This window comes from Bombyx mori, chromosome 11 (assembly GCF_030269925.1).
Source record: "Bombyx mori chromosome 11, ASM3026992v2".
NCBI lineage: Eukaryota > Metazoa > Arthropoda > Insecta > Lepidoptera > Bombycidae > Bombyx > Bombyx mori.
The window spans coordinates 803,672-829,178 of NC_085117.1; the positions used below are offsets into that span (position 1 = coordinate 803,672).

General features: G+C 38.6%; 3 protein-coding genes across 9 annotated transcripts in view; 2 read left to right on the forward strand and 1 right to left on the reverse strand.

The window, feature by feature from the left end:
• Positions 1 to 25,507, forward strand: part of LOC134199623 (uncharacterized) — a 500,100-nt gene that overhangs the window by 154,576 nt on the left and 320,017 nt on the right. The gene's annotated exons all lie outside the window — the stretch shown is intronic.
• Positions 524 to 12,278, reverse strand: LOC119628371 (gastrula zinc finger protein XlCGF57.1-like). Of its 3 annotated transcripts, none has more exons than XM_062670896.1 (8): positions 12,209 to 12,278; positions 11,751 to 11,825; positions 10,217 to 10,293; positions 8,842 to 8,935; positions 7,678 to 7,784; positions 6,142 to 6,287; positions 5,406 to 5,527; positions 524 to 3,938 (listed from the first exon to the last, which is right to left on the reverse strand). In XM_062670896.1, exons 2-8 carry the CDS (start codon positions 11,818 to 11,820, stop codon positions 2,560 to 2,562), a joined length of 1,995 nt encoding a protein of 664 aa, XP_062526880.1. In that variant the 5' UTR covers positions 11,821 to 11,825; positions 12,209 to 12,278; the 3' UTR covers positions 524 to 2,559. The 3 variants fall into 3 exon arrangements, with proteins under 3 accessions (XP_062526880.1, XP_062526881.1, XP_062526882.1); XM_062670898.1 differs by having other exon boundaries at positions 3,795 to 4,992; XM_062670897.1 differs by lacking the exons at positions 8,842 to 8,935; positions 12,209 to 12,278 and having other exon boundaries at positions 11,751 to 11,788.
• LOC101743870 (zinc finger protein 30 homolog) overlaps positions 14,688 to 25,507 on the forward strand; it is a 28,673-nt gene continuing 17,853 nt past the window's right edge. For all 4 annotated transcript variants that reach the window (XM_038014221.2, XM_038014222.2, XM_038014223.2 and 1 more), the window contains exons 1-4: positions 14,688 to 14,968; positions 16,215 to 16,307; positions 17,456 to 17,590; positions 19,699 to 20,169. In XM_038014221.2, the coding sequence (XP_037870149.1) occupies positions 14,909 to 14,968; positions 16,215 to 16,307; positions 17,456 to 17,590; positions 19,699 to 20,169 (759 nt within the window). In that variant the 5' untranslated portion in view covers positions 14,688 to 14,908. The remainder of the gene's footprint in view (positions 14,969 to 16,214; positions 16,308 to 17,455; positions 17,591 to 19,698; positions 20,170 to 25,507) is intronic.

Consider the following 25,507-nt stretch of genomic DNA (forward strand, 5'->3'; position numbering starts at 1 on the left):
ACTGAGATTATAATAATATTATACTTCATATTAAAGCAATGGAATTGGAAATGAGTTACTACTAAGCTCATGTATCTATAAATGGGACGTTGAGAGGTTATCTGAAAGGACCTAAATACTATGTACTAAAACAAAGTGTGTGTGTGTGTGTGCAAGTCACACACGGTAGAAGTGAAACTTATAAATAAGATATAGATATACTGACTATCCCACTACACAGGAGCATACATATGGACAATGTTTAGTAGATGGTAGTGGGGATGCTACGAAGAGTCGCACAAAGAGGAGACTGAGAACGTCTAATGTGTTCTATCTCATTCTCTCGCCGGCTGAACATTTATGTGTTTGTGTCACTATGGACTTATTTTTTCGTTTCATCGAGTTTGAAATCACAACGTTTCTAAAGAAGTTTCACTTCAAAAAGTTGAATGGTGAATTGAAAACGCTTTGCTTGTGCTTGGAAAAAGAAAGAAAAATAATAAAGTCTAACTTACAGAAGGAGACCAATAAATGGAGACAGATCGAAGCGTAATAAATTTATTACTAAATATATCTAGTTATACAAATTTCTTAAACTAAAAATCAACTGTAAAAATTGTTACTTACAATAAATTTGTTTAATAAAATAAAAAATCAAAACCATATTATTCTTAAGTATGTCGTAACGAAAAAAAAACCTAGATACTGTCAAGTTAGGGAAACAATTAAAAGTGTTCGAGGTACGTAAAATGTAATTAATCTAACATTACAATATTTTAAGTACTTTGAAATTGTTGTAAAAATTCTAAAAATAAAAAGGAAATGATCGAATTCGTAATAAATACATTTAAAAAATAGTTAAAACTACAATGTATTCCCATAATGCCGAGATATGGCTGAGACACAAAAAAAAACGATAATACAAAAAGGCAAAAAACATTTTTATTAAACAATACATTAATGGAAAATAACTTATTTACCAGTAACGGATATTAAAAAGATCAAGAAACATTCGGCAAATTTGAAAATGCCTAAAAAATAGAATTATAAACAGAGTGGTTACTGGAGCCCATTGACATCCACAACGTCACCTTGAGATATAAGTTCTAAGGTCTCAAGTTACAACGGCTGCCCCACCCTTCAAACCGAAACGCATTACTGCTTCACGGCAGAAATAGGCAGGGTGGTGGTACCGACCCGCGCGGACTCACAAACAACAATTTTTTTTTTTTTTTGTGGAAATAAGCATTACTTGTGGCTTGAAGGCTTTTCCAGGAGTTCCTTGGAGGTTTCGCCAGGGCGAGTGAAAGCTCAGCCAGAAGGGTTGGGATTTGCTAATAGTGTCATTTATATACGCGGCATAAATAGACTGGACGGTGGTGATATTAAAAGACAAGTTCTTATTTAGATTTGCCTTCTGACAACAAACTGGTGGTGGTACGTAATATTTTTTTTATTTGTAATATTATCGCTGCTTTATTGACATATGGATGTCAAACATGGAAATTTACGTAAAAAGTTAGCAAAAAATAACATCTTGTCAACGAGGAATGGAGAGAAACATGCTCAGAATAAAAAACTAGATAAGATCAGACACGTAAAGATAAGAGAAATAACAAAAGCTAATAATGCCTTAAGCTACGCCCAAAAGCTAAGGCGGAAATGGGCCGGTCATATAGTGAGGCTAAGAGATAAAAGATGGACCTACAGAACCACCTCAAGGAGAGGACCTCAAATAAAAAGCAAGAGAGGAATGCCCTCGACACGCTGGGAGAACGAAATAAAAAAAGCAGCCGGCCCAGAGTGGTGGCAATTAGCATAGGATAGAGAGAAGTGGTTATCATTGGAGGAGGCCTTTACTTGAATTATTTGTGGAAGTCCTGAGAAGGTTTAAAAGGTAGATAAATATGAAAAAGCTCAGAATTCAATAAATTTTGTTTATCCTCTGATGTGTTGCCCGTCGGACCGATTCCTTTTGTTTGTTTTAAGTTTATTTTTTTATACAAAAGTTAAGGTATTTTATTTATCGATTGAGGCACTACGAAGTCTACCGGGTCAGCTAGTAGGATATAAATATTAATAGTCTTTAGTATATTACAGCCTTGGTAGTGTCGCATCATTTTAAACGAGACAACTGGTCTGCTTAGCTATGAGGCCACTGACGCTGTACCTATCGCCCGAGAAGCACAACCTAGCCTAATTTGCGTGCTAACATTTTTAAAGTAAACCAAAATAGCGATTTTTCCTATTCAAACAACCAAAGAATTGTTAAACGATAGCCCATTTTGCAATGGAATGCGTAAACGAATATTACAAGATGTTCAAGATTTCTTGAAAAATTTCAGGGGCTGACGATAGTCCGAATGGAAGTCTTTTGAATGAATATCTTCCCCATGGTGTAGAAAATGTCAGTATCTTTTGTGTTCTTTTTGATAATTTAATTTGCCAAAATCCTTTGGTGGTAGGGAAAAGTATTCAGATCTTTTGATGTCTGCTGCTATATTCCTTATACACTGCGCAGTCTGGTTCTGGTGTTCTTATAAAATTTAATCTTAGCGAAGCTTTGAATCGTCTATTCAGTTACATGGTTTTCTTTTGATGTGTTCCGAGATGATTTTTTAAGATGCCTTTGCGGGTAAAACTTTTGTCACACACGTCACGACTGTAAGGTTTTTCTCCGGTATGTATTTTTACATGTCTCTTTAAGGTATTTTTTTGTGTAAAACTTTTATCACACACCTCACAACTGTAAGGTTTTTTTTCTCCGGTATGTATTCTTAGATGTATGTTCAAGGAAATTTTATGTGTAAAACTTTTATCACACACTTCACAAGTGTAAGGTTTTTCTCCGGTATGTATTCTTAGATGTCCCTTTAAGTTACTTTTATGTGTAAAACTTTTATCACACACTTCACAACTGTAAGGTTTTTCTCCGGTATGTATTCTTAGATGTTCCTTCAAATAACCTTTTTGTGTAAAACTTTTATCACACACCTCACAACTGGGAGGTTTTTCTCCGGTATGTATTCTTAGATGTATGTTCAAGGAAGTTTTACGTGTAAAACTTTTATCACACACGTCACAACTGTAAGGTTTTTCTCCGGTATGTATTCTTAGATGTTCCTTCAAATGACCATTTTGTGTAAAACTTTTATCACACACGTCACAACTGTAAGGTTTTTTTTCTCCGGTATGTATTCTTAGATGTCTCTCAAAGTTACTTTTTCGTGTAAAACTTTTATCACATACTTCACAACTGTAAGGTTTTTCTCCGGTATGTATTCTTAGATGTTCCTTCAAATGACCATTTTGTGTAAAACTTTTATCACACACGTCACAACTGTAAGGTTTTTTTTCTCCGGTGTGTATTCTTAGATGTCTCTCTAAGTCACTTTTATATGTAAAACTTTTATCACACACGTCACAACTGTAAGGTTTATTTAGATGTATTTTTAAGCCGGTTTTTTCTGTATTTTTTTTATCACGTACTTTACAAACATAACCCTTATTATGAAGCGTCATATGTGTCTCTATCATGCAGCGTTCAGCTATTTTAAAATTGCAAATATCACATATAAATATTTCCCTATTCACGTTATTCTCAACTTTTACATTTTTGTTATTCAGGTCAGATTTCGTTTTATCCGCAAATTTAGATTCGTGATTTATTTCATTATTTTTATCTGTAAGCGACTTATTATCAACTTTCGAATTCCTATTGTCGTCATTATAACTAACTGAATCATGTAGGGTTTTTGATTTATTTTTATAATTTTGAATTGATTTTATTGAATTATTGTTCAAATTCATATTTTCGGAAACTTTTTTTTCAACTGCAACACTTAGCTTTTCCTTGATATCCACAGGAATAAAAATTTCCGTCTGCTGGGATTTTCTATTTGTTCTTTCTGCTATTTCTAATTTTTTTGATCCTTTAACTTTTTTTGGAGGTGACGCGCCTAAAACCAATTTATTCCCTGAATTCGATTTCATGAAGAATTATGTAGTAAATCATGAGTAACTAATTAACTATTTTGTTATTGTATTAACGTAAAAAAAGAGTGTTTTCCAATTTTGCCCGCACTAGCGATGTTAACCATGTATCATTAGGTGGTTCCTTAGAGCCACTGCCATTGACAATAATACTAAAAATGTTGTCTTCATCCTCCAAAGAACTCTTATCTAAAGGATTGCGTTGAAATACATGTTTTTCACTACCTTTATAGACAAACAATCAAACAATCCACCACGTCTTAAGTAGATACCTTGTTTTGGGCACATCGTGGAAATAATTTATTATCAAAACCAAATTACTGTTTGGTCACAGCTCGGTTCTCAAAAAATGCATGACGATGATAAAATACTAAAATTCCCTATATCTTTTTGCGGGCTTAATTAGTTGCAATTTTCAGAAAAATTTAAATGATATAGCTTTTAGCTTTTTACATAATATCGAGGCGTGAAAAGCTATTGGTTTTTTTAAGCGAAGTTTTAGCAACTTTGCCGGAGAGCCAAATCTTAATGAAAAAACATCTTCAGCTGTTTGAATGGAATAAACTTAATTGAAGTTTCAATTAGAAACATTAAACTTTTAATACTGATACCAAATAAAAAGGACCCTTAATTACAAATATACCTAAACATGGTGTATTTAGCGGAATGTCCTTTAAACCTTTCAACCCTCGAAATAATAGGATAATCGCATAAGATGTCAAATAGTTGCAACAATGCGACGGATACAGCCAAGTCATTATTGTTTGGTGTATACTTAGCTCTTTTTTTATTGTCCTTGTAGGCAGACGAGCATACGGCCCACCTGATGGTGAGTGGTTACCGTCCTCCATGGACGTCAGCAATGCCAGGGGCAGAGCCAAGCCGCTGCCTACTATTAACTCTCTCAAAAGCCTCGTTTGAAGAAGGTTTTTGCCTCGCTAAGTGCATTGTGAGCTGTAACCCATTGTGTATCTCGCCAAATTATTTCAGTGGGTCGCGATTCCGATCCGGTGGTAGATTCTGCGAAGCACTGCTCTTGTTAGGGCCAGTGTTAGCAAGTTTTCTTAAGTTGAGACCGTGAGATCATCTACAGTGTAGATGGAATTGCCCCTTAGACCAGGGGCTCCCAAACTTATTTTGACTACTGCCCACTTTGAGAATAAATTATTTTTTAGCGCCCCCATTTTTTCACCTACTTAAAAACCACTATACCGATAGCTCAGTCAGTGTCTAAGTCATCTTAGATGAAATTACATAACGCCCCCTTTTTTTCTACGTTTCTTACCGCCCCCTTTTAGGCCTGCAAGGGGGCGTTATCGCCCACTTTGGGAAAGACAGCCTTAGACAATCCGGGATTAGGTAGAGAAAAAACGTGAGCCTAATTAATGGTTTAGCTGATTCCACCTATACTGAAAGTAATAATAGGAGCTTACCGAATTTCTGAGCGTAATTTGTGGGCGCGTTGTATTTGCTGAGGTTAATGTGAAGAATGTTCGCGAATGCACCACCATAGAACACCATGAGCTCAGTGAAGCGAGGTATTATTTTTATCGTTCTGTAAACATCGCTTTAGTACAATACGGTCTTTATGTTTCAAAGCGTCGCGGGTCAAATGACAAGACGCCCGGTGTAGTCGTATCGAGCGATGCGAACGTACCTGCGATACAATCTATAGAAATATGTATACTTATAAACTACGCCTTCTGGTTGTAGTGTTGACCGCGGTAACCCCCTTACCTCATCCGGGTCCTGACCTCAGAAGGGATCGGACGCTTGGGCGAAGAGTGCCGGGGAGTTATTTAGTGAGTAGGGTCCTGAAAACATCCTTGTACCCGCTGGACCCCACGGGAAGTTCGGGCCCCGGCCCGGAAAAAACAAACGGACGTCTTGTGAGTCCGCACGGGTAGGTACCCGCCACCCTGCCTATTTTTGCCGTGAAGCAGTAACGCGTTTCGGTTTGAAGGGCGGGGCAGCCGCTGTACTGTAAAAACAGACATTAGAACTGATACCCCAAGGCGGATGGCGGCATTACGTTGTAGATGTGTATGGGCTCCGGCAACTACCTAAGCAATAAAAAAATTAAAAAAACTCCTCCACTTTGCCTTGTCTTCGATAATCCTATATTTAAAATAGTAAATTTTTTTTTTATAAGAAACTTAGGCTAGGTACCTGTAATACAGCTGCCCTTGATACTGGAACGCCACCAGATTCTGTTCGGTCCAGCGTCTGGCGCAGTTCACGTACCGCATCCAGTTAGAACGGTTCGGATCGGCGGCGTCCACCACGTGGGACGGCTTGTTGTTGCTGTCGTATATCTGTTGCATGCGGTTTGAAGGGCGGGGCAGCCGTTGTAAGTATATTCTGAGATCTTAGAACTTATATCTCAACGTGGGTGGTGCATTTACGTTGTAGATGTCTATGGGCGACGGTAACCACTTAACACCAGGTGAGCTGTGAGCTCGTCCACCCATCTAAGCAACTGCCCCCTTCACACTCATAACCTAGACCGCGCGAGAGAGAGTTGGGCAGACTTTTCATGATGCGCATGCAGTGTGACGTTACGCCGCGCGCTTATTCACAAACACTACACAAACGCAACGTGTGAATGTGTTGAACGCAAGCTACATGGTAGGTGGAGTGGGGTGTTAGGTTTTATTTTCGTTACGGAATTTCTTGATTCGGTCGTCGCACTTAAAGCCCGCGATAAAAACTATGCAATAGCTTAAAAACCGATTCTTATACTATTCAATCACTTTTACAATGTAATTTCGTATCACAACCAAAGCATATCTGCATTATTGATTTACTAGATGTTCAGTAACTATTTTATTATAAAATATATAACGACTACTATACAATATATAACTTTTACGCTATCGATATCGTTAAAAAGCTCGCACTAAGCACGCAGTTAGTGTCTAAACACACTGTGCCCAAAAGTATGCGACCGATGTTCGGCATGATAACTTCGGTCGGGCGTAAATTCAGCGGCAAATTATTCGAGTTTGGCTCGTCAAAAGTAAAAATGGAACCCCAACCGGATCGCTTTGTTTCGCCTCTATCAACCCAACTATTTAAATAACACACGACACCACGCCAAGACAGTGCTCGAGATACTAAATACACACACAAAGTTGAGCAACTGAATTTCTGTAGCGTCAATTCGGCGATATAGGCGTGTCACACCAAGCCGCTTTCAGACTACGCTATAATATAATAGTACATAGCTCATAGCCACATACCCGATCCTGTAGACCGAATGGTAAACAGTCAACATCGCCCTAAACACGTCATTACGGATCCTCCCGGTCCATTAACGGTGCTTTTAGGTACCTCAAGCACCAGTCACCGTTCTCGTCGAACCCGTCGCTTGCGACGAAAGGCTCGATGAGTAAATTAACCTATAGACACAGCCCACTGAGTTTCTCGCCGGATCTTCTGAGTGGGTCGCATTACCGATCCGGTGGTAGATTCTGCGTAGCACTGCTCTTGCTGGGGCCAGTGTTAGCAACACTCTCGGTTTGAGCCCCGTGAGCTCGCCTACACCTATATTACTGGCTAAGTATAGGGTGCTATGCGGCACTATAGCGTAGTCTGAAAGCAGCCGAATACGTCGGAACCTAATATCAGCCGTGGAGCTTCGGTCGCGTACTTTCGGCATAGTGTGTTTAGACGCTAAGGGTCGTGGGTGGTGCGGCAACCGACCTGCCAGCAGTACATGGAGTCGACCTGGTCGGTCCGCTGCCCGCGGTACGGACCAAACTGGACGCCCTGGGGCAGAGTCAGGGTACTGAACACGCCTAGACCAGCACCTTCGTTGCGGGAACAAACAGTTTTCGTAGTTTTGTTAATGTTAATAAACCCCCACCCATCGATCTCCCGGCTACTTATGTGACCGACATAATATGATACATAAAAATTATTAAAAAATTATTTTACTTTGAGGGTAGGGTAGGTTCCACCACCCTGCCTATAACTGCCGTGTAATCAGTAATACGTTTCGGTTTGAAGGGCTGGGCAGCCGTTGTACTGTTAAAACGGAGACCTCACAACTCATGTCACAAGATGGGTGGTGGCATTTATGTTGTAGAGGTCTATAGACTCCGGTAATCACTAAACACCAGGTGGGCTGTGATTCGTCCATCAATCTCATTACGTATTTCGTAAGAAAAATTGTTACCCGCTGGCGGCATTCGAGCATCGCTAGATACGAAAGCACCGGACGTCTTAACCTTTGGACCACTACGACTTCGTCAAAATATTGAAGGAAAATTTAAATGACTTTGTAATGTTTCAATTTGTCCTGGTTTTGGGCCCATAGCTAAATCTATTTATATTTGTTTATACATTCTAAGCCCACACGGGTCGGTACCACTCTACTACCCATCATTTCATTCATTCATCATTATCCTGCCCTTCTCCCAGTCACCTGGGGTCGGCGCAACATGTTTTCTCCTTCCATACTCTTCTATCATATACCATTTCTTCGCTCACTCCCCTCCTACCCATATCGTCTTTCACACAATCCATCCATTTCTTCTTAGGTCTACCTCTTCCTCTAAAATCTACCGCAAATAAAGCCTTTGCCCATTTTGCGGATAGCCATCACAAAAACAAAATATATTTAACAGATGCCTGAATCTCCCTTATGACATATTCAAGATAATCTCGCATATATACAAGTTCCGAACAACAACATTCGGAGCGTCGGTCTACCGAGCAATATCACCCGTTATTCCCAAAACCATTTTATACCAAAAGTGCATTTAAGACTTCAAACCTAAACTACTATTTAGTAGTAACCAAGGTTGCCCGCTTAGAGCAGTAAAAGAAACCTTGTGATGATTGTAAAATGTGGTTTGGTTATACCTGGAATGATGGAAGGAGCTAGATGCAGGAACACATGGGGAATGGTGAGGGCGGCTCGGGGAACAAATGATGGGAAATCATGTTTGATAGGTACCTTTACGAAGAAATTCACAATTTAATTGTCGCACCGATAACGAACTGGCAATGTCGTCAACTGAGTTGAATGTTTTTACTTGTAGGTTGGTTACGTTTATAAAAATGATCAAGGGCATCCTCCACGTTAGTAATATGCTAGTAGTGTAATTGTTTAATTTTATATTGTGAATAAAATTATTTCATTACAAGTTAGATTAGTTTTCGTTGTTTTTTTTTTATTGCTTAGATGGATGGACGAGCTCACAGCCCACCTGTTGTTAAGTGGTTACTGGAGATATAAGTTCTAAGGTCTCAGTATAGTTACAACGGCTACCCCCACCCTTCGAACCGAAACGCATTACTGCTTCACGGCAGAAATAGGCAGGGTGGTGGTAGCCACCCGTGCGGACTCACAAGAGGTCCTACCACCAGTATCGAGGGGTGAAAAGAAAAGCGACATTTCGCTCAATACACAGCATTTATATTTGCAATTAAAGGTCCGTTTTATTGAGTATCATTGAGTTGAGTAGTACCAACAGTATTTTAATTGAACCTCAATTAAGTTTAATCCATTCAAATGTTTTATGTTACAATTTTTTTTTTAAATCTTAAACTTCAATTGGCTCTCCTTTAGAACTTAATAACAATTTTAACGGATGTTTAGTGTTTTTTAACTCGTGAAGCGACAATTTTAGAGGAAAGCAATTGGGTTCCGCGACTGGTCAGTGATAAAATTGAAGTAGGTAACAATTTTATTAAACTGATAAAAATGGAAAGCACACGATGAATCCACTGTTAACAATTTGATCAATTGAAAAAAAAATGATATTGAATGAAATGGCGTACACAATAAAATAAAGATAGAATTTTTGAAAATTGCAAATCTTTAACTAGATATATAAAAATGAATTGCTGTTCGTTAGTCTCGCTAAAACTCGAGAACGGCTGGACCGATTTAGCTAATTTTGGTCTTGAATTATTTATGGAAGTCCAGAGAAGGTTTAAAAGGTAGATAAATGTGAAAATACTCGGAATTAAATAAAAATAACAATTTTGTTTTTCCTTTGATGTGTCCACCGTCAGATGGATTTCTTTTGTTTGTTTTAAGTTTATTTTATATAAAAGTTTAGATCTTTTATTTATCGATTGAGGCACTACGAAGTCTGCCGGGTCAGCTAGTTTTGAATAAAATCTCACGTAGGAATTTCATTAACCGTTCCGAAGGTCCTCTGAAATTTCGTTCAACTTCGAATATAATATTAAAAGCTCCGAAAGTGTTATTTTCCCTCTCACCCCTTACCTTGTCGTCCGGTATCACCAGCAGAGGTCCGTGGACCGAACAGTATTCGTAAACGTAATCTCTACAGCTATCGCAAACTGAAATAATTGCAAATAGACGTGCTTTAACAAAAACCGATTTCAAATAAAAGAAAAAAGATATTCCAAAACAAATCAATATATACACTAAAACAATAATCATCGGATAAATCGGTTGGCGTGATATTGAGTTATTGAGTTATTCATCTATTTGTCACGCACGTACTTAATGCAAATTCTAAAATACCTATATGGTTTTCTCGTGGATACCATTACCAGAACTGGACTAAATTGAAATGGGACCACACGGGAAGCGTCAGCTTTCTAATAAAAAAGGAATCATCAAAATCGATTCACCCAGTCCTAAGTTATGAGGTAATAAACAGTAAAAAAAAACATACACTTGAATTGAGAGCCTCCTCCTATTTTGAAGTCGGTTAAAAAATAATCTCATAGTAATAATATAATCTCTCATATACTCACCTTCTTTGAGATATCAGTTTTAAGTCTTAGATTTATGGATAAACGTTTTTTGTTAAGCTATATCGAGAGCTGAGGGATTTTTTTATTGCTTAGATGGGTGGACGTGACGTGGAGATATAAGTTCTAAGATCTCAGTATAGTTACTTTTTTTTTTTTTTAAACCTAATCTTGAGCTTTCATGAAATGAGAGCCTTGAGAGGCTATTTCAGCGTAACCCTAACGTTTGTAGGTGAGCTCACGGGGCTCAAACCTGATGACGTTGCTAACACGAACCCTAGCAAGAGCCGTGCTTCGCAGAATCTACCACCGGATCGGAAACGCGACCCACTGAGAAGATCCGGCGAGAAACTCAGTGGGTTAATTTACTCGTCGAGTCCTTCATCGCAAGCGACGGGTTCGGCAAGAATAATGACCGGTGCTTGAGGCACCTAAAAGCACCGTTAGTGGATCGGGAGGATCCGAAATGACGTGTTTAGGGCGACGTCGAATGCTTTCCATTCTTTCCGCAGGATCGGGAATGGCCTTCAAACCGAAACGCATTACTGCTTCACGGCAGAAATAGACAGAGTGGTGGTACGTACCCGTGCGGACCCATAAGACGTCCTACTAGCAGTAAGATTATTAGAAGCTTATTAGAACAACTGGTAGGACGTCTTGTGAGGCGTCACGGGTAGGCGCCTTCACTATTTCAGCGGTTACAATAGCTTTTGTACTATAAACTTCATATTATCAACTCAATCCGTTCACTTGTCTAGTGCAATCTGTGTCTAGTGCTATTACTGGTCGTAGGACCTCTTGTGAGTCCGCACGGGTGGGTACCACCACCCTGCCTATTTCTGCCGTGAAGCAGTAATGCGTTTCGGTTTGAAGGGCGGGCAGCCGTTGTAACTATGCTTGAGACCTTAGAACTTATATCTCAAGGTGGGTGGCGCATTTACGTTGTGGATGTCTATGGGCTCCAGTAACCACTTAACACCAGGTGGGCTGTTAGCTCGTCCACCCATCTAAGCAACAAAAAAAAAAAAAAAACTCACATATGTACTCGTCCAGGTTTGGCTCGTCCGGTTCGTAGTAAGAGATACGCTGTCTCTTCCTCAAATTCATGTTCTCTGTAATCCGTTTAAGGCACTCAATCAATTTCTATAATATTTTAAAGGGACCATTTCCGACATTCTATAGATTTAACGTTAAAGAATTAGCGGCAAAACAGATACGGCTAAATTGACTCAAATGTTTACGTCGAGAAAGCGTCTATTGATCTTTTAAAATTTGTCCTAATCAGGCGTAAAATGGCGTAAACATATATAAACATATTTAATATATATACAATAGAATTACATATATAGTTTCGATAAAAAATTTAATGTTTAGATTTTGAATTGTAAATATTGACAAAAGTCCATTTGAACGCTAAAATAGTTGCCCTCATTGAGTTGATGCTGTAAGAAAACATGCTTACTAGATTATTCAAATTTAACAAATTGAAACTCACCTTAAATAATATAATTGTAATTAAATTTAAGTGGAATTAAATGAAGCAGAATGGCGCCAAAATTCAAATTACCAACATAGATAACTAAGTAGTAGTAGTTGTATTTTTCCAAATGGAAAGGCAAAAGTATTACACCATACTGCCTAATCTTTTTTATGTAATATGATATTATGGAATGAAATGAAGCTCATTAATATGAAACATAGCATAAAATGAACTGAAATTAAATGAATTGAAATGAGATGAGATGATAAGATATGGGATATTTTTATGAAAAATGATAATATGGAGTGAAATGAAATGAAGAATTTGAGACATGATGAAATTAAATGAAACATGAAATTTGAGACATGATTTTACTGGTGGTAGGACCTCTTGTGTACTGGTGGTAGGACCTCTTGTGAGTCCGCACGGATAGGTACCACCGCCCCGCCTATTTCTGCCGTGAAGCAGTAATGCGTTTCGGTTTGAAGGGTGGGGCAGCCGTTGTGACTATACTGAGACCTTAGAACTATATCTCAAGGTGTGTGGCGCATTTACGTTGTAGATGTCTATGGGCTCCAGTAACCACTTAACATCAGGTGGGCTGTGAGCTCGTCCACACAGCCATGCAATAAAAAAAAAAAAAAAAAATCAGATGAGATGATATGGGATGAAATATAATCTCAGTAAAAAGGTGATCGTTTACTGAAATTTTTTCAGTGGACTTTAGTCTATCAAAGGGAACATTGCTCATAAAGTCAATGCGTATGTGTAATGCCGGCCACTGACATGCGCGCAAATATTCGTACATTGTACGAATGTTTGCGCGCATGTGAGGGGCCGTCAAACATTCATTCGCAAACCTAGCAGCTGTGCAAATGGATTCGGTACTCAATTTGCGAACCCGTTTGCGCTTCCTCCCACACTTGTTTACGAATGTCTCACGAATTTCTCCTCCTTTTTAATTCGTCAATAGAACATTGAAGAGAAAAAGAGTTTTGAATTCTTTCCCAAACATCATTAACAGCCATGCTGTTCTTATGGGATTTCTTTTGATGATTTCTCGTGACGCTACACAGTAGACGTCTATACTATGAAATATATATAACTATGAAAATGGCGATACGTCCGTTACCTTCGCAATCGTCGGCGCAACTGGGCAAGCGAATGTGTGGGAGACTACGCGAAGGTTCGAGGTTCGCGCGCTTTGATGTCTGTTAAAAAACCGACAAAGCTTGGAAAACCACGAATGCAGCGAAAACTTTGCATAATCATTCGCAAATGTCGTCCTACACTTGTGGGTTTGCGTATTCGTGCGCATGTGAGTGACCGGTGTTAAAAAACCGACACAGCTTGGAAAACCACGAATGCAGGGAAAACTTTGCATAATCATTCGCAAATGTCGTCTTACACTTGTGGGTTTGCGTATTCGTACGCATGTGAGTGACCGGTGTAAGTCACAGAACACTATTACTTCTAGTGAAGACCTAAGTGGTTTAAATGGTATGTGTTTTTATTAAATAAATTTGGTCTAAGTATATGGCCATACGGACTGACAGTACATAACAGACTTTGTAAGTAAATCAAACTTGTTTATTTAGTTTCTTGTATTACATATCGCATTAAATAAAGTTTATTTGAAGTTTATTTTTTAGTTTGAAGTCGTCGTGGCCTAGATGATAAGACATCCGGTGCATTCGTGTGTAGCGATGCACCGGTGTTCGAATCCCGCAGGCGGGTACCAATTTTTCTAATGAAATACGTACTCAAGAAATGTTCACGATTGACTTCCACGGTGAAGGAATAACATCGTGTAATAAAAATCAAACCCGCAGAATTATAATTTGCGTAATCACTGGTGGTAGGACCTCTTGGGAGTCGGGACGGGTAGGTACCACCACCCCGCCTATTTCCGCCGTGAAGCAGTAATGCGTTTCGGTTCGAAGGGTGGAGTAGCCCTTGTAACTATACTGAGACCTTAGAACTTATATCTCAAGGTGGGTGGCGCATTTACGTTGTAGATGTCTATGGGCTCCAGTAACCACTTAACACCAGGTGGGCTGTGAGCTCGTCCACCCACCTAAGCAATAAAAAAAAAATTTAGAACATATTTTTTTCACATGTCCGGCTTTTAACATTCATCGCGTCCTATTTATCGATAAGCTGCAAGAGGTTTATAAGGATAGCATCCCGCCATCTCTTCAAGAATTGCATAAGTGCCCTGCAAGTTTTAGACCAGTATATCAATACATTAACTCTACTTTCGGAGACTTATAATGGAGAACACTAATTTTGACTTTTTACTCGGATTTTTCAAGAAACATGATTGCGACATCTCCCAACCGAAAAAAAAAACTATGTAAACAATTACACGGATTTGAAAAAATATTTATAAATGAAGAATACTAAAGAATTGGCTTTTCTGCCTTGAAACATAAAATTATATATGAAAATATTAAACTTAAGAATTGGCTGTATGGCTTAGTTTCATAGCCTTTCTCTTCGAGAAAAACCCTACTACTACCTATATAAAGTTTATTTCAAAGATTTTGAAATTGCTCATTATATTAAAATTAATAATTTTATTGCATATGTACCTACATACGACAAAATGTGTACAAAATACAAAAGTACACAAAGCGGTTGTCAGTAATTGAACACAAAAGTAATGTGGATAAAAACTTGTAATCATATCAGATTTTATAAACTAAGTTCAAAATGAATGAGAAAACTGATTTGAATGCTGCCAAAAACAATGAGGATTATAGAAGATTATCAGTGAGTATAAACAGATCGATAAAAATCTTTTTTTATTTTATTATTTAGTGCATTATTTAGAAAAAAAATCCCATGAAATAAGTATTATAATTAAATAATTGAAAAATAATTATTTCTCTATTTTTTAGATTGATTGAAATTAGACTAAAATCACTGACAACTCAAGACTTAATTAATTTTGCCTTAGATTTTTTTTTTCTTGCTTGGATGGGTGGACCAGCCCACAGCCCACCTGCTGCTAAGTGGTTACTGAAGTCCATAGACATCTACAACATAAATGCGCCACCCACCTTGAGATATAAGTTCTAAGGTCTTAGTATAGTTACTACGGCTGCCCCACCCTTCAAACCGAAACGCATTACTGCTTCACGGCAGTAATAGGCGGGGTGGTGGTACCTACCCGTGCGGACTCCCAAGAGGTCCTACCACCAGTACCATGTTTATTAATAACACTAATGCACATAAACACAAGTTCTTCTTCAACCTGTGTCCACTTGTGAATTCTCATGGGTAGTTACACCACCCTGCATATTTCTGCCTTGAAGCAGCAATGCATTTCATCATGAAGGGTAATGCAGTCATACTGTGAAAACTGAGACCTTAGAACTCATGTCTCAAGGTGAGTGGCGGCATTTACGTAGATTACGTAATTGTGATTACGTAGATGTCTATGGGCTCCGGTAATCACTTAACACCTGGTGGGCCGTGAGCTCATCCACCCATCTAAGCAATAAAAAAAACTAAAAGTCTGTGTATGAAGGTTATTGGCCTTAAAATATAACAAAAGCACATGAACATAACCATTACACAGCAGACAAGAAAATGCTCTTATTTTTGCTTTACATAAAGATCTCCAGCAATTACATAATATCTGAATATAGGTTGTTATTTGCGAAAAATTATGCTTTTTTAAAGTAAAGTTAAAGTTTTTATTTTATTTTTATTGCCCATGTAGGTAGACGAGCATACGCCCCACGTGGTGCTAAGTGGTTACCTGGAGCCCATAGACTTCAGCAATGCCAGCAAGGGCAGAGCGAAGCCGTTGCCTACCAAGCCAAGCCGCTGCCTACCTGATGAAAGCTCCTTTGTAATATCCCTGTTTTTGCAAAAAAGCAAAACAAGGTGTTACATTACCATATCATATAGTCAATGTCCATTAATTATATGTCATCATTTATGCATGCATTACTTTTCAAGCAAAGAGACAATTTAAATTAAATTAGATATTATACTTTTTCGATCACAGGCTTGCCGGATATGTTTGGCGCTGGGCGTCAAATTGTATAATATGAAGAAATACAAACTATCAATGCTCTATGAAGAATTAACTGATTTAATCGTAAGTTATTTATTACTTAGGAACATTCACCATTCCGACAAGGTCTAGTGTAGAAGCCTTAGGAATCAACTCATTATTAATTTTTTTAATTGTATTTTTTGACTTATTTTTCCTTTATTGTAAATATTTTAATTTATTTAAAAAAAAGAAAATATTTGAGAAAAAACAAAAAAAAAAGCCCGCTGAGCTTGTTTTGCCGGTTCTTCTTAGGACTGTGGCTTTTTTTGGAACCGGTGGTAGAGTTAACCATTGTTATTTGTATTTTGACATTCAACAAGTGTGTCATACTGACATCTAAGTTGAAATAAATGATTTTGAATTTTGAATTTTGAACTGAATTAAACTGACCTGTAGAGGTAAATTCCACCGTACTAAATGTTTCTGCTCCAATGAAAAGTCTGTTCAAATTCAAAAGACGGAACAGATTTTATAGTATAATAAATGTGAGATATCAGACCAATTCCTAAACGCATTCGATACCTGTCATACTAAAATGTAGCTATCTCACTCTTTACTCAACTTCCTTCTTGTCTTTTTCCCAAGTTTTCGGTTAAGTGCGCGCTCATATTATATATATAATGCTTATTATTATTATTATTTTTATTGCTGTATAGGCAGACGAGCATACGGCCCACCTGATGGTTAGTGGTTACCGTCGCTCATGGACGTCAGCAATGCCAGGGGCGGAGCCAAGCCGCTGCCTACCGTTTAATACTCTCCACAAGTCTCGTTTAAAGAAGGTCATGTCATAGCGCTCGGGAAACACCGTGGAGCGGAGCTCATTCCATAGCCGGATGGTACGTGGCAAAAAATATCTCTAGAAACGCACTGTGGATGAACGTAGTGACTCCAGGTAGTATGGATGAACTCTACTCCAGTGGCGGGCGGTGCGTTGGTAAAAACGAGATGTCGGTATCATCTCAAACAATTCCTCAGAGCACTTCCCGTGGAACATACATACACATTAATTAGTAGTGTTTTAATCCATATATGATGAATAAAATTAAACTTTAAGCTGGTGTCTCAAAGCTTGACTGAGGCATTACATCGTGATATTCTTGGTCTTAAGTAAACTTTTAACACCGGGCTTCTGAGCATGAACTTCTTTGCTTCAAATTCGATTATCTGTTTATCTAATTAACTTACAGCATAGTGAACTGGACAAGCTGCCCCAGGATCTATGCTGGGAATGCACCCACAGGCTACTGAACTACGAGAAATTCAAGGCTAAAGCCACGAGGACCCAAGATATTCTACTCAATCTCCTGGACATACATAATGAGGTGATGTATTTTATTTATTTCATATGTGGGTGAACAGGCTCACGGGTTAAGTGGTTACGGGTGCCCATAGACCCAACCGCCTTGAGATATGAGTTGTAAGGTCTCAGTATAGTTACAACGGCCTCTCTGGTCATCGTTCTCGTCGAACCCGTCGCATGACGAAGGGCTCGACGAGTAAATTAACCCATAGACACAGCCCACTGAGTTTCTCGCCGGATCTTCTCAGTGGGTCGCGTTTCCGATCCGGTGGTAGATTCTACGAAGCACGACTCTTGCTAGGGTTCGTCTTAACAACGTCGTCAGGTTTGAGCCCCGTAAGCTCTCCTACTAGTTAAGGTTACGCTGAAATAGCCTCTCAAACTCTCAATGCTATCAGCTTAGGCAGGAAAAAAAACCGCCCTTCAAACCGAAACGCAAAGCTGATGGTCTAGAGATACCATATCAGAGTAACCTTAACTAGTAGGTGAGCTCACGGAGCTCAAACCTGACGATGTTGCTAACACGAACCCTAGCAAGAGCCGTGCTTCGCAAAATCTACCACCGGAACGCGATCCACTGAGAAGATCCGGCGAGAAACTCAGTGGGCCGTGTCTGTGGGTTAATTTACTCGCCGAGCCCTTCGTCGCAAGCGACGGCTTTGACGAGAACGATGACCGGATCGCTTCAGGTGATCCGTTCGCTGTATCGTTTTTACTCGAATTACCACGATCCGATTACTGACTGGCTTCGTGTTATCTCTGCAACGCTTTTACAGTTGATACGACATCTCACAATTATCGAGAACATTCTTGCCAGGTCGAGTAGCTTCCATAAGTGTTTCCGCTATCTGACGATAGATGGCGTTTTACTTCTTGAACGTTCTCGGTTTTACTAGTTCTTTTGATATTCGTTTCCTCTATTCTACGATAGATGGCGCTTCTCTTACGGGCGTAACAATATTATATGATAATATTGCTTCAGAAGTCAAAAGAAACTTTTGCATAGGCCTTCTTCAAACAAGGTTTGTGGGGAGTACTTAACGGTGGGCAGTGGCTTGGCTCTGCTCCTGATATTGCTGACGTCTGTGGGCGACGGTAAATACTATCAGGCCATGTACTCGTCTGCCTATAAGTACAATAAAGTTTTTTTTTTAAACTCTAATAATAAAAAAAAACAAATTAAGTAGTCATCTTACATCCAATTTCATATTACCGCATTGAGATTGCATGCAGATGCGAATGTTGCGATGGATGTGTGGAGTAACGAGAATGGATAAAATACGGAATGAATTTTTTAGAGGAAGTCTGAATGTGGCACCTGTGACAGAGAAGCTGAGAAGTGCGCGCTTGGTATGGTATGGACATGTGACGAAATGAAAATGAGGTTGGTAAGAGAGTGTTAGCTATGAATGAGGAAGGATATAGAGGAAGAAGTAGACCTAAGACGAAATGGATGGATTGCGTGAAAGGCGATATGTGTAAGAGGGGAGTGAACGAAGAAATGGTATATGATAGAGGAGTATGGAAGGAGGAAACATGTTGCGCCGACCCCAGGTGACTGGGAGAAGGGCAGGAGATTGATGATGACATCCAATTTTTTAAAATTTTTTATTGCTTAGATGGGTAGACGAGATCACAGCCCACCTGATGTTAAGTGGTTACTGAAGCCCATAGACATCCACAACGTAAATGCGCCACCCACCTTAAGATATAAGTTCTAAGGTCTCAAGTATAGTTACAACGGCTGCCCCACCCTTCAAACCGAAACGCATTACTACCTCACGGCAGAAATAGGCAGGGTGGTACCGACCCGCGCGGACTCACAAACAACAATTTTTTTTTTTTTTTGTGGAAGTAAGCATTACTTGTGGCTTGGAGGCTTTTCCAGGAGTTCCTTGGAGGTTTCGCCAGGGCGAGTGAAAGCTCAGCCAGAAGGGTTGGGATTTGCTAATAGTGTCATTTATATACGCGGCATAAATAGACTGGACGGTGGTGATATTAAAAGACAAGTTCTTATTTAGATTTGCCTTCTGGCAACAAACTGGTGGTGGTACGTAATACCTACCCGTGCGGACTCACAAGAGGTCCTACCACCAGTAAGTTTCACATTAATTGATTGTTTGATTCCAGCTGACAGACAGATTGGTATCAACGATCGACAGAGAATCCAGAAATCTAAACTCCAATCTGTGCACAAAGCTGTATAAAGCAAACCACTCTGATGTGTGCATACAATGCGATGAGAATGATAAAAACGAAATTCAAGAAATCATACTAGAAGAGGCAATCAATATCAAAGCGAATGATTCAGATGTCGATGATATTAAGTATGATAATAATATGAAAACGAATGACAGTGAAGATGATGATTTTAATGAAACGAACACTGATGTGATGATGATGGAAGATACAGCATGCGATAATCAAGTCGAAATACTAGAGTTAAATGTGAAAAGTGCTAAAAGAAAACTCTTAAGACGTGATATTAAAACTAAGGAAGCAGTGAATCTTAAATCTAGTAATGACAACGGTAAAATAGCTAATGAAGATTATATAGATCTATCATTGTTCGACATCAAATATCTAAGTCAGGAGGAGCAGGTATGTGGATTGTGCCTAAATATCAAAATGCCAGTGCATATCTAAAAAATATTATTTTATTGCCTTTGGGGGGCAGACGAGCATACGGGCCACCTGATGGTGAGTGGTTACCGTCGCCCATGGACGTCAGCAATGCCAGGGGCAAAGCCGAGCTGCTGCCTATCATTGAAATGAATTAATGCAATGAAACTTGTCATGTCACGTTAGGACTTTTTTAATTGCAAAGTCGATGGCAAATCATCAATACCAAAGGTACCACCAACCTGCCTATTTCTGCCGTGAAGCAGTAACGCGTTTCGGTTTGAAGGGTGGGGCAGCCGTTGTAACTATACTGAGACCTTAGAACTCATATCTCAAGGCGGATGGCGCATTTACGTCGTAGATGTCTATGGGCTCCAGTAACCACTTAACACCAGGGGGGCTGTGAGCTCATCCAGCCATCTAAGAGATTAAAAAAAAAGTTCTCATCAATCATCATGCGTGACGTCCGTCGTATGAATTAAATTAATGTAAACCAACCACTTTATTACACTCACACGCACTTACACACATTGACACAACACAATCAGATTCAAACTTATTCTGCAAGTCATCATTCGACAAAATTTATCTACCTATTTAACTGCCTTACCTTTCTTTACCTTAGTTGGACTACCCATTAATTATGTTAACATTTTTTGGAAACATAATGTGTTTCTTTAATTGGCTCATGTTTGGGAAAACATCCTCTGTACCCTGTGTCTAGTTAAATGCTGTTGAAACATTGTTTATTAAATAAAAAAAAACTTCAGAGGTGTCAAGGGACACCCGGATGGAACGAAGTTCCTTTCGATTAATTAGTGAAGGAATTGTAATTTTTTTTTTTAAAGTTATAATAATAAATTACGGCATTATAAAGAAGAAAAAACAATACTATGAACTAAATTACTATTGTTGAAACTCTATCGAGAAACTGTACTCATTACGCGGACCAATCGGATACGAGCAATGTCACGCGATAAGCGCCTACACGTTGATTGGTCAGAATGACGGATCTAAAAAGTGTCGTTGTTTGGGCTTGGTTCTTTTAATTTTATATTTTTGAGCGCAATCGATATGATATTTGGTAGTAGGTAATATTTTTAGGAACTCACCGAAAGTCTGTGTCTTTGTAGTGATAATATTTGTAGCACTATCTTCATGGAGTGGCCACTCCTGTCTTCTTTCTTTGTTCTTGATGAAAAGCTTTCAGTTTTTTAAGTACTTACTTAGCTGCACTCAATATTCACCACTTTTTCGCGATCGCACAATTTTGATGCGCACGATTCAAATTCAATTTAAAAATGTCATTGATATAGGTGGGGAAAGGGGCGGGACTACATCGATGCGCTCTCAGTTACGTTCAAAAACATCAATGCTAATTATCCATTGCAGATAGCGTAAACATGCCCCCCAGTTTGAGAGAGTAAAGCTCTTTCAAAGTTAAACACTATAATAATATATGAAACCTACATTATAAATTATCTTATTATCTTAGACTTATTACTTTTATTATTCAATTAGACTATTAAATTACTACTTAATTATATTTAATTAGATTTTGTGGACTGTATGTATGTAGAATTATATCGAACCACTACTGTGTTGGTAAAGGATAAACCTTAACAACAGGTCTACGATAAGTACCAGTTTTCAGTCGCCCGCCGGCAGCCGAACAGAGCGGACGGGTATTTGGACGTATAACGTATATCTATCTGAATACGCGAGTGATTGCGCACGTGTCTATAATTTGGTTTTTGTTTTATTCAAATATTGTTTTGTGTTACCTTCAATCGAGGACGGGATTATTGACTAAATCGGGACTGCGCTCGGGCGCAGTCCGTCCGTATTCTGGTCAATGAGGTGTACGACTATAATCCTAGTGCACTATGAGTGAAAAAGCAAACGAGACTGTTGAGAGCAACAAAATGGAAGCTAATATGAGTAGACAAAATATGGAAGATGAACGAATACAATCAAGAAGAAATGAAGACGAAGAAAGTATTGATGAACAGCACAATAAATCTGGAGAAGTAGAAGAAGAAGACTTGATGGAGACTGAGTACAATATTAGACAAAATGAAGAGAATGAAGAAGATTGGACAGTAGTAAAGAGGTCCAAGGCAAAACGCTGGAAACCGAACTCCGTTGATGTTTGCATCTCGAGCAAAAATCAGCTACCAAAACAATTCGGATTGGCCAAATTATTTCATCGACTTAATATTGGTGGTATAACTCGTGTGAAATATATTAATGCTTTTAAAGTCCTTCTAGCATTTGAGGACATAGCTTTTTCCGAAAAATTCGCGGCATGTCCTGAAATTCAAGAACAAGGCTGGAGGATTCAAAATTCATGGGAAGTAAATATCTCTTATGGAATTGTCAAAAACATGGAAATAGGCATATCTGAGGATGACCTTATGGAAAACATTAGGACCAGCAATAATTGCGAAATAGTAGCGATCAAACGATTGAATAAACGGAACCCGGCTTCGCCAGGATGGATAGACAGTGAAACCATTCGCCTCAGCTTCAAGGGTAACTCACTTCCGGAATATGTATATTTATTCAATACAAGGGTAAAAGTCGAAGCATATATCTTCCCCGTAACACAATGCTCAAATTGCTGGCGTTTTGGTCATAGTGCCAAATATTGTCCTTCTACAAAAATATTCTGCCCTAAATGTGGGAAACATCACCCTAATTGCGAGACCAATTCCTTCAAATGTATAAATTGTAAAGGTAACCATATGGCCCTAGCTAAGACCTGCCCAATATATTTGAAGGAAAGAAGAATAAGAGAAATCATGTCGGAATTTAACTGTACGTACCGCAAGGCTTCATTGATGTACGTACCACCTTTTTCACCAGCTGTTCACAGAGAAACGAGTGAGAATATCACTTATACAATGCAGAACACTACCTTTCCTACTGACCCACGTAATAAGAATTCATATGCATCCGTCGTGTCTAAGATAACTCAAGATGAAAATAATACACTTTTTTCTAACGAACATTTGAAGAGTTCCAAAAAAAATAAAAGAAAATCTAAAAAAAGGAAGCAGCGTTTTTCGTCGGATCAGTCCATTCATGATTGGGATGCGTCATCACAAGCGTCGGAGACCAGCTCTGATACTAGTGGACCTATCAAGGAGGGAAATCAAGACGCGGGGCAGGGGGGGTCCTGTCACCCGCATATACCTTCTACTTCAACGACGCAAGATCCTAAACCACAAACGACACTACACGATACATCTAAATATTTTCGACGTGACCGTACTAGGAAGACTCACTCGGGGTCTGATATTTCAATTATGGAGGTTCTGTACAAACTTAAAGAGGTAGTATTTTGCAGTAATAAGCCTTGGAGTGTTAAATTCAAACTATGTATTAATTATCTATTAGACTGGACGATTAATGTAATGTTAATTAATTTACCAGATGCATCAACGTTTAAAAAGTGGTTTACTTTAATTTTCGATTCTATCAATGGCTAACGGATCTGACAAAATAATTAATTTTAAACTAATTCAGTGGAATGCACAAAGTTTGAGGCCCAAGCTTCTAGATTTCAAACATCTTTTAAATCAAGAAAAAATTCATGTCGCTGTTGTTAGTGAGTGTTGGTTGGAGCCACAAAGCGAATTAAGAGTCAGTGGTTACAATATTTTTAGAAAAGATCGGTGCGATGGTTACGGCGGTGTCTCAATTTTTTGTCACAAATCCATTAGATCACAATTAATACAAACTAACATAAATTCTGGGATAGAAATTATTTCTGTTAGGCTATTTAATTGTAATTATCTAGAAAGTATTATTGGAATTTACTGCCCACAATCGGTACGTACAACCCGTAGAGATTGGGAAGCTATCTTTTCCCAATTTACCAGTAACTCTTTAATTTTGGGGGACTTTAATGCCCAACACCTGACCTGGTCATATAAGACAGATAGCAGAGGGTCCCAACTGTTTGACATTGTAAACGAATGCAATTTAATTTCTCTAAATGATGGTAGTCACACACGCATTAAATTGGTAGCTGGAAATTTACAATGTAGTAGCCCTGATATATCTTTCGCCTCTCCAGATATAGCTTTCAAATTTAATTGGCAAGTATCAAATGAGACTTTAGGAAGCGACCACCTGTGTATTAAAATTTCATCAGCATTTCGTTGTTCTTCAAATTCTTTTAAAAAACGAAATTTTAAAGCAGCCAATTGGACAGAATATAGTAGCCTGTTAACGGACTCTTTCGCTGAATTTACTCTTCCGGATGATCCTTTTACTGGTTATAATTTATTTATTGACACGATCAATAAAGCGGCAGATAAGTGTATCCCATCTATTAAGTTTTGCACAGATCCTTGTGCTAAGTTTGCCCCAAAACCTTATTGGAATCCAAATCTATCTAAATCTATTGCTTTACGTAGACGCGCGCTTGCTACTTTTAGGAAAAATCCTATTCCGTCAAATTTGATCATTTTAAATGACTGTATTAGGGAATCACAAAAACTTTTAAGGAAAGCTTCTGGAGAACATTGGCACGAATTCTGTGATTCCTTAAATGAAGTTTCACATACGAGTGAGTTGTGGAGCAAAATGAAATGGCTGAAGGGATACAAATCAGAGAGAGCTTACGTTGACCCAACTAAAGCCGAAACGCTACTTAATAATTTGTGTCCTCTGTTTGTTCAATCATGTCAACCTATATTCGTTTCATCGAATCCTTTCTTAGAGGCTCCAATTACTTTAAATGAGTTAGAGGTAAATATAAAATCAAAAGATACCGCCCCTGGATGGGATGATATATCATTTTCTATGATTAAGCGATTACCTCTTAAAGGCAAACAAATACTGCTCTCTTTGTACAATAGCTTTATCTTTGGAGGCATTATTCCTGATCAATGGCGTGAGATTTATATTTTTCCGATTCCAAAACCAGGTCGTGATCCGTCCTCCGCTTCTTCTTTGCGACCTATTTCTCTTATGTCATGCGTGTGCAAAGTGTTTCATCTAATTTTATGTAGAAGATTGGAATGGTTTCTGGAAAAAAATAACATTTTCTCTAATGAAACAGTAGGTTTTCGTAAATCAAGGTCTTGTCTAGATGTTTTAAGCCGAATGGTTTCAAGAGTTCAGATTGGTTTTTCTAGAGACAATTTCACCATGGCTTGTTTTCTCGACCTGGATAACGCTTATAATAATGTTGAAATCAATGCTTTACTTAATAAACTAGATGGTCTTGGGGTAGGGGCAAAATTCTGTTTATATTTGTGGAAATTTCTAAGCCTACGGGTTTTAAAAATCAAAACTGATGACT

Bases quoted from the DNA above. Each gene is read 5' to 3' on its own strand.
- LOC119628371 (XM_062670896.1), bottom strand. From the start codon at position 11,820: ATGAATTTGAGGAAGAGACAGCGTATCTCTTACTACGAACCGGACGAG. The intron at 6,288-7,677 runs GTCGGTTGCCGC...CGCATGCAACAG, and splicing joins ACTCCATGTACTGCTGGCAG to ATATACGACAGCAACAACAA. The intron at 5,528-6,141 runs GTACCTAGCCTA...CGATGTTTACAG, and splicing joins CAAGGGCAGCTGTATTACAG to AACGATAAAAATAATACCTC.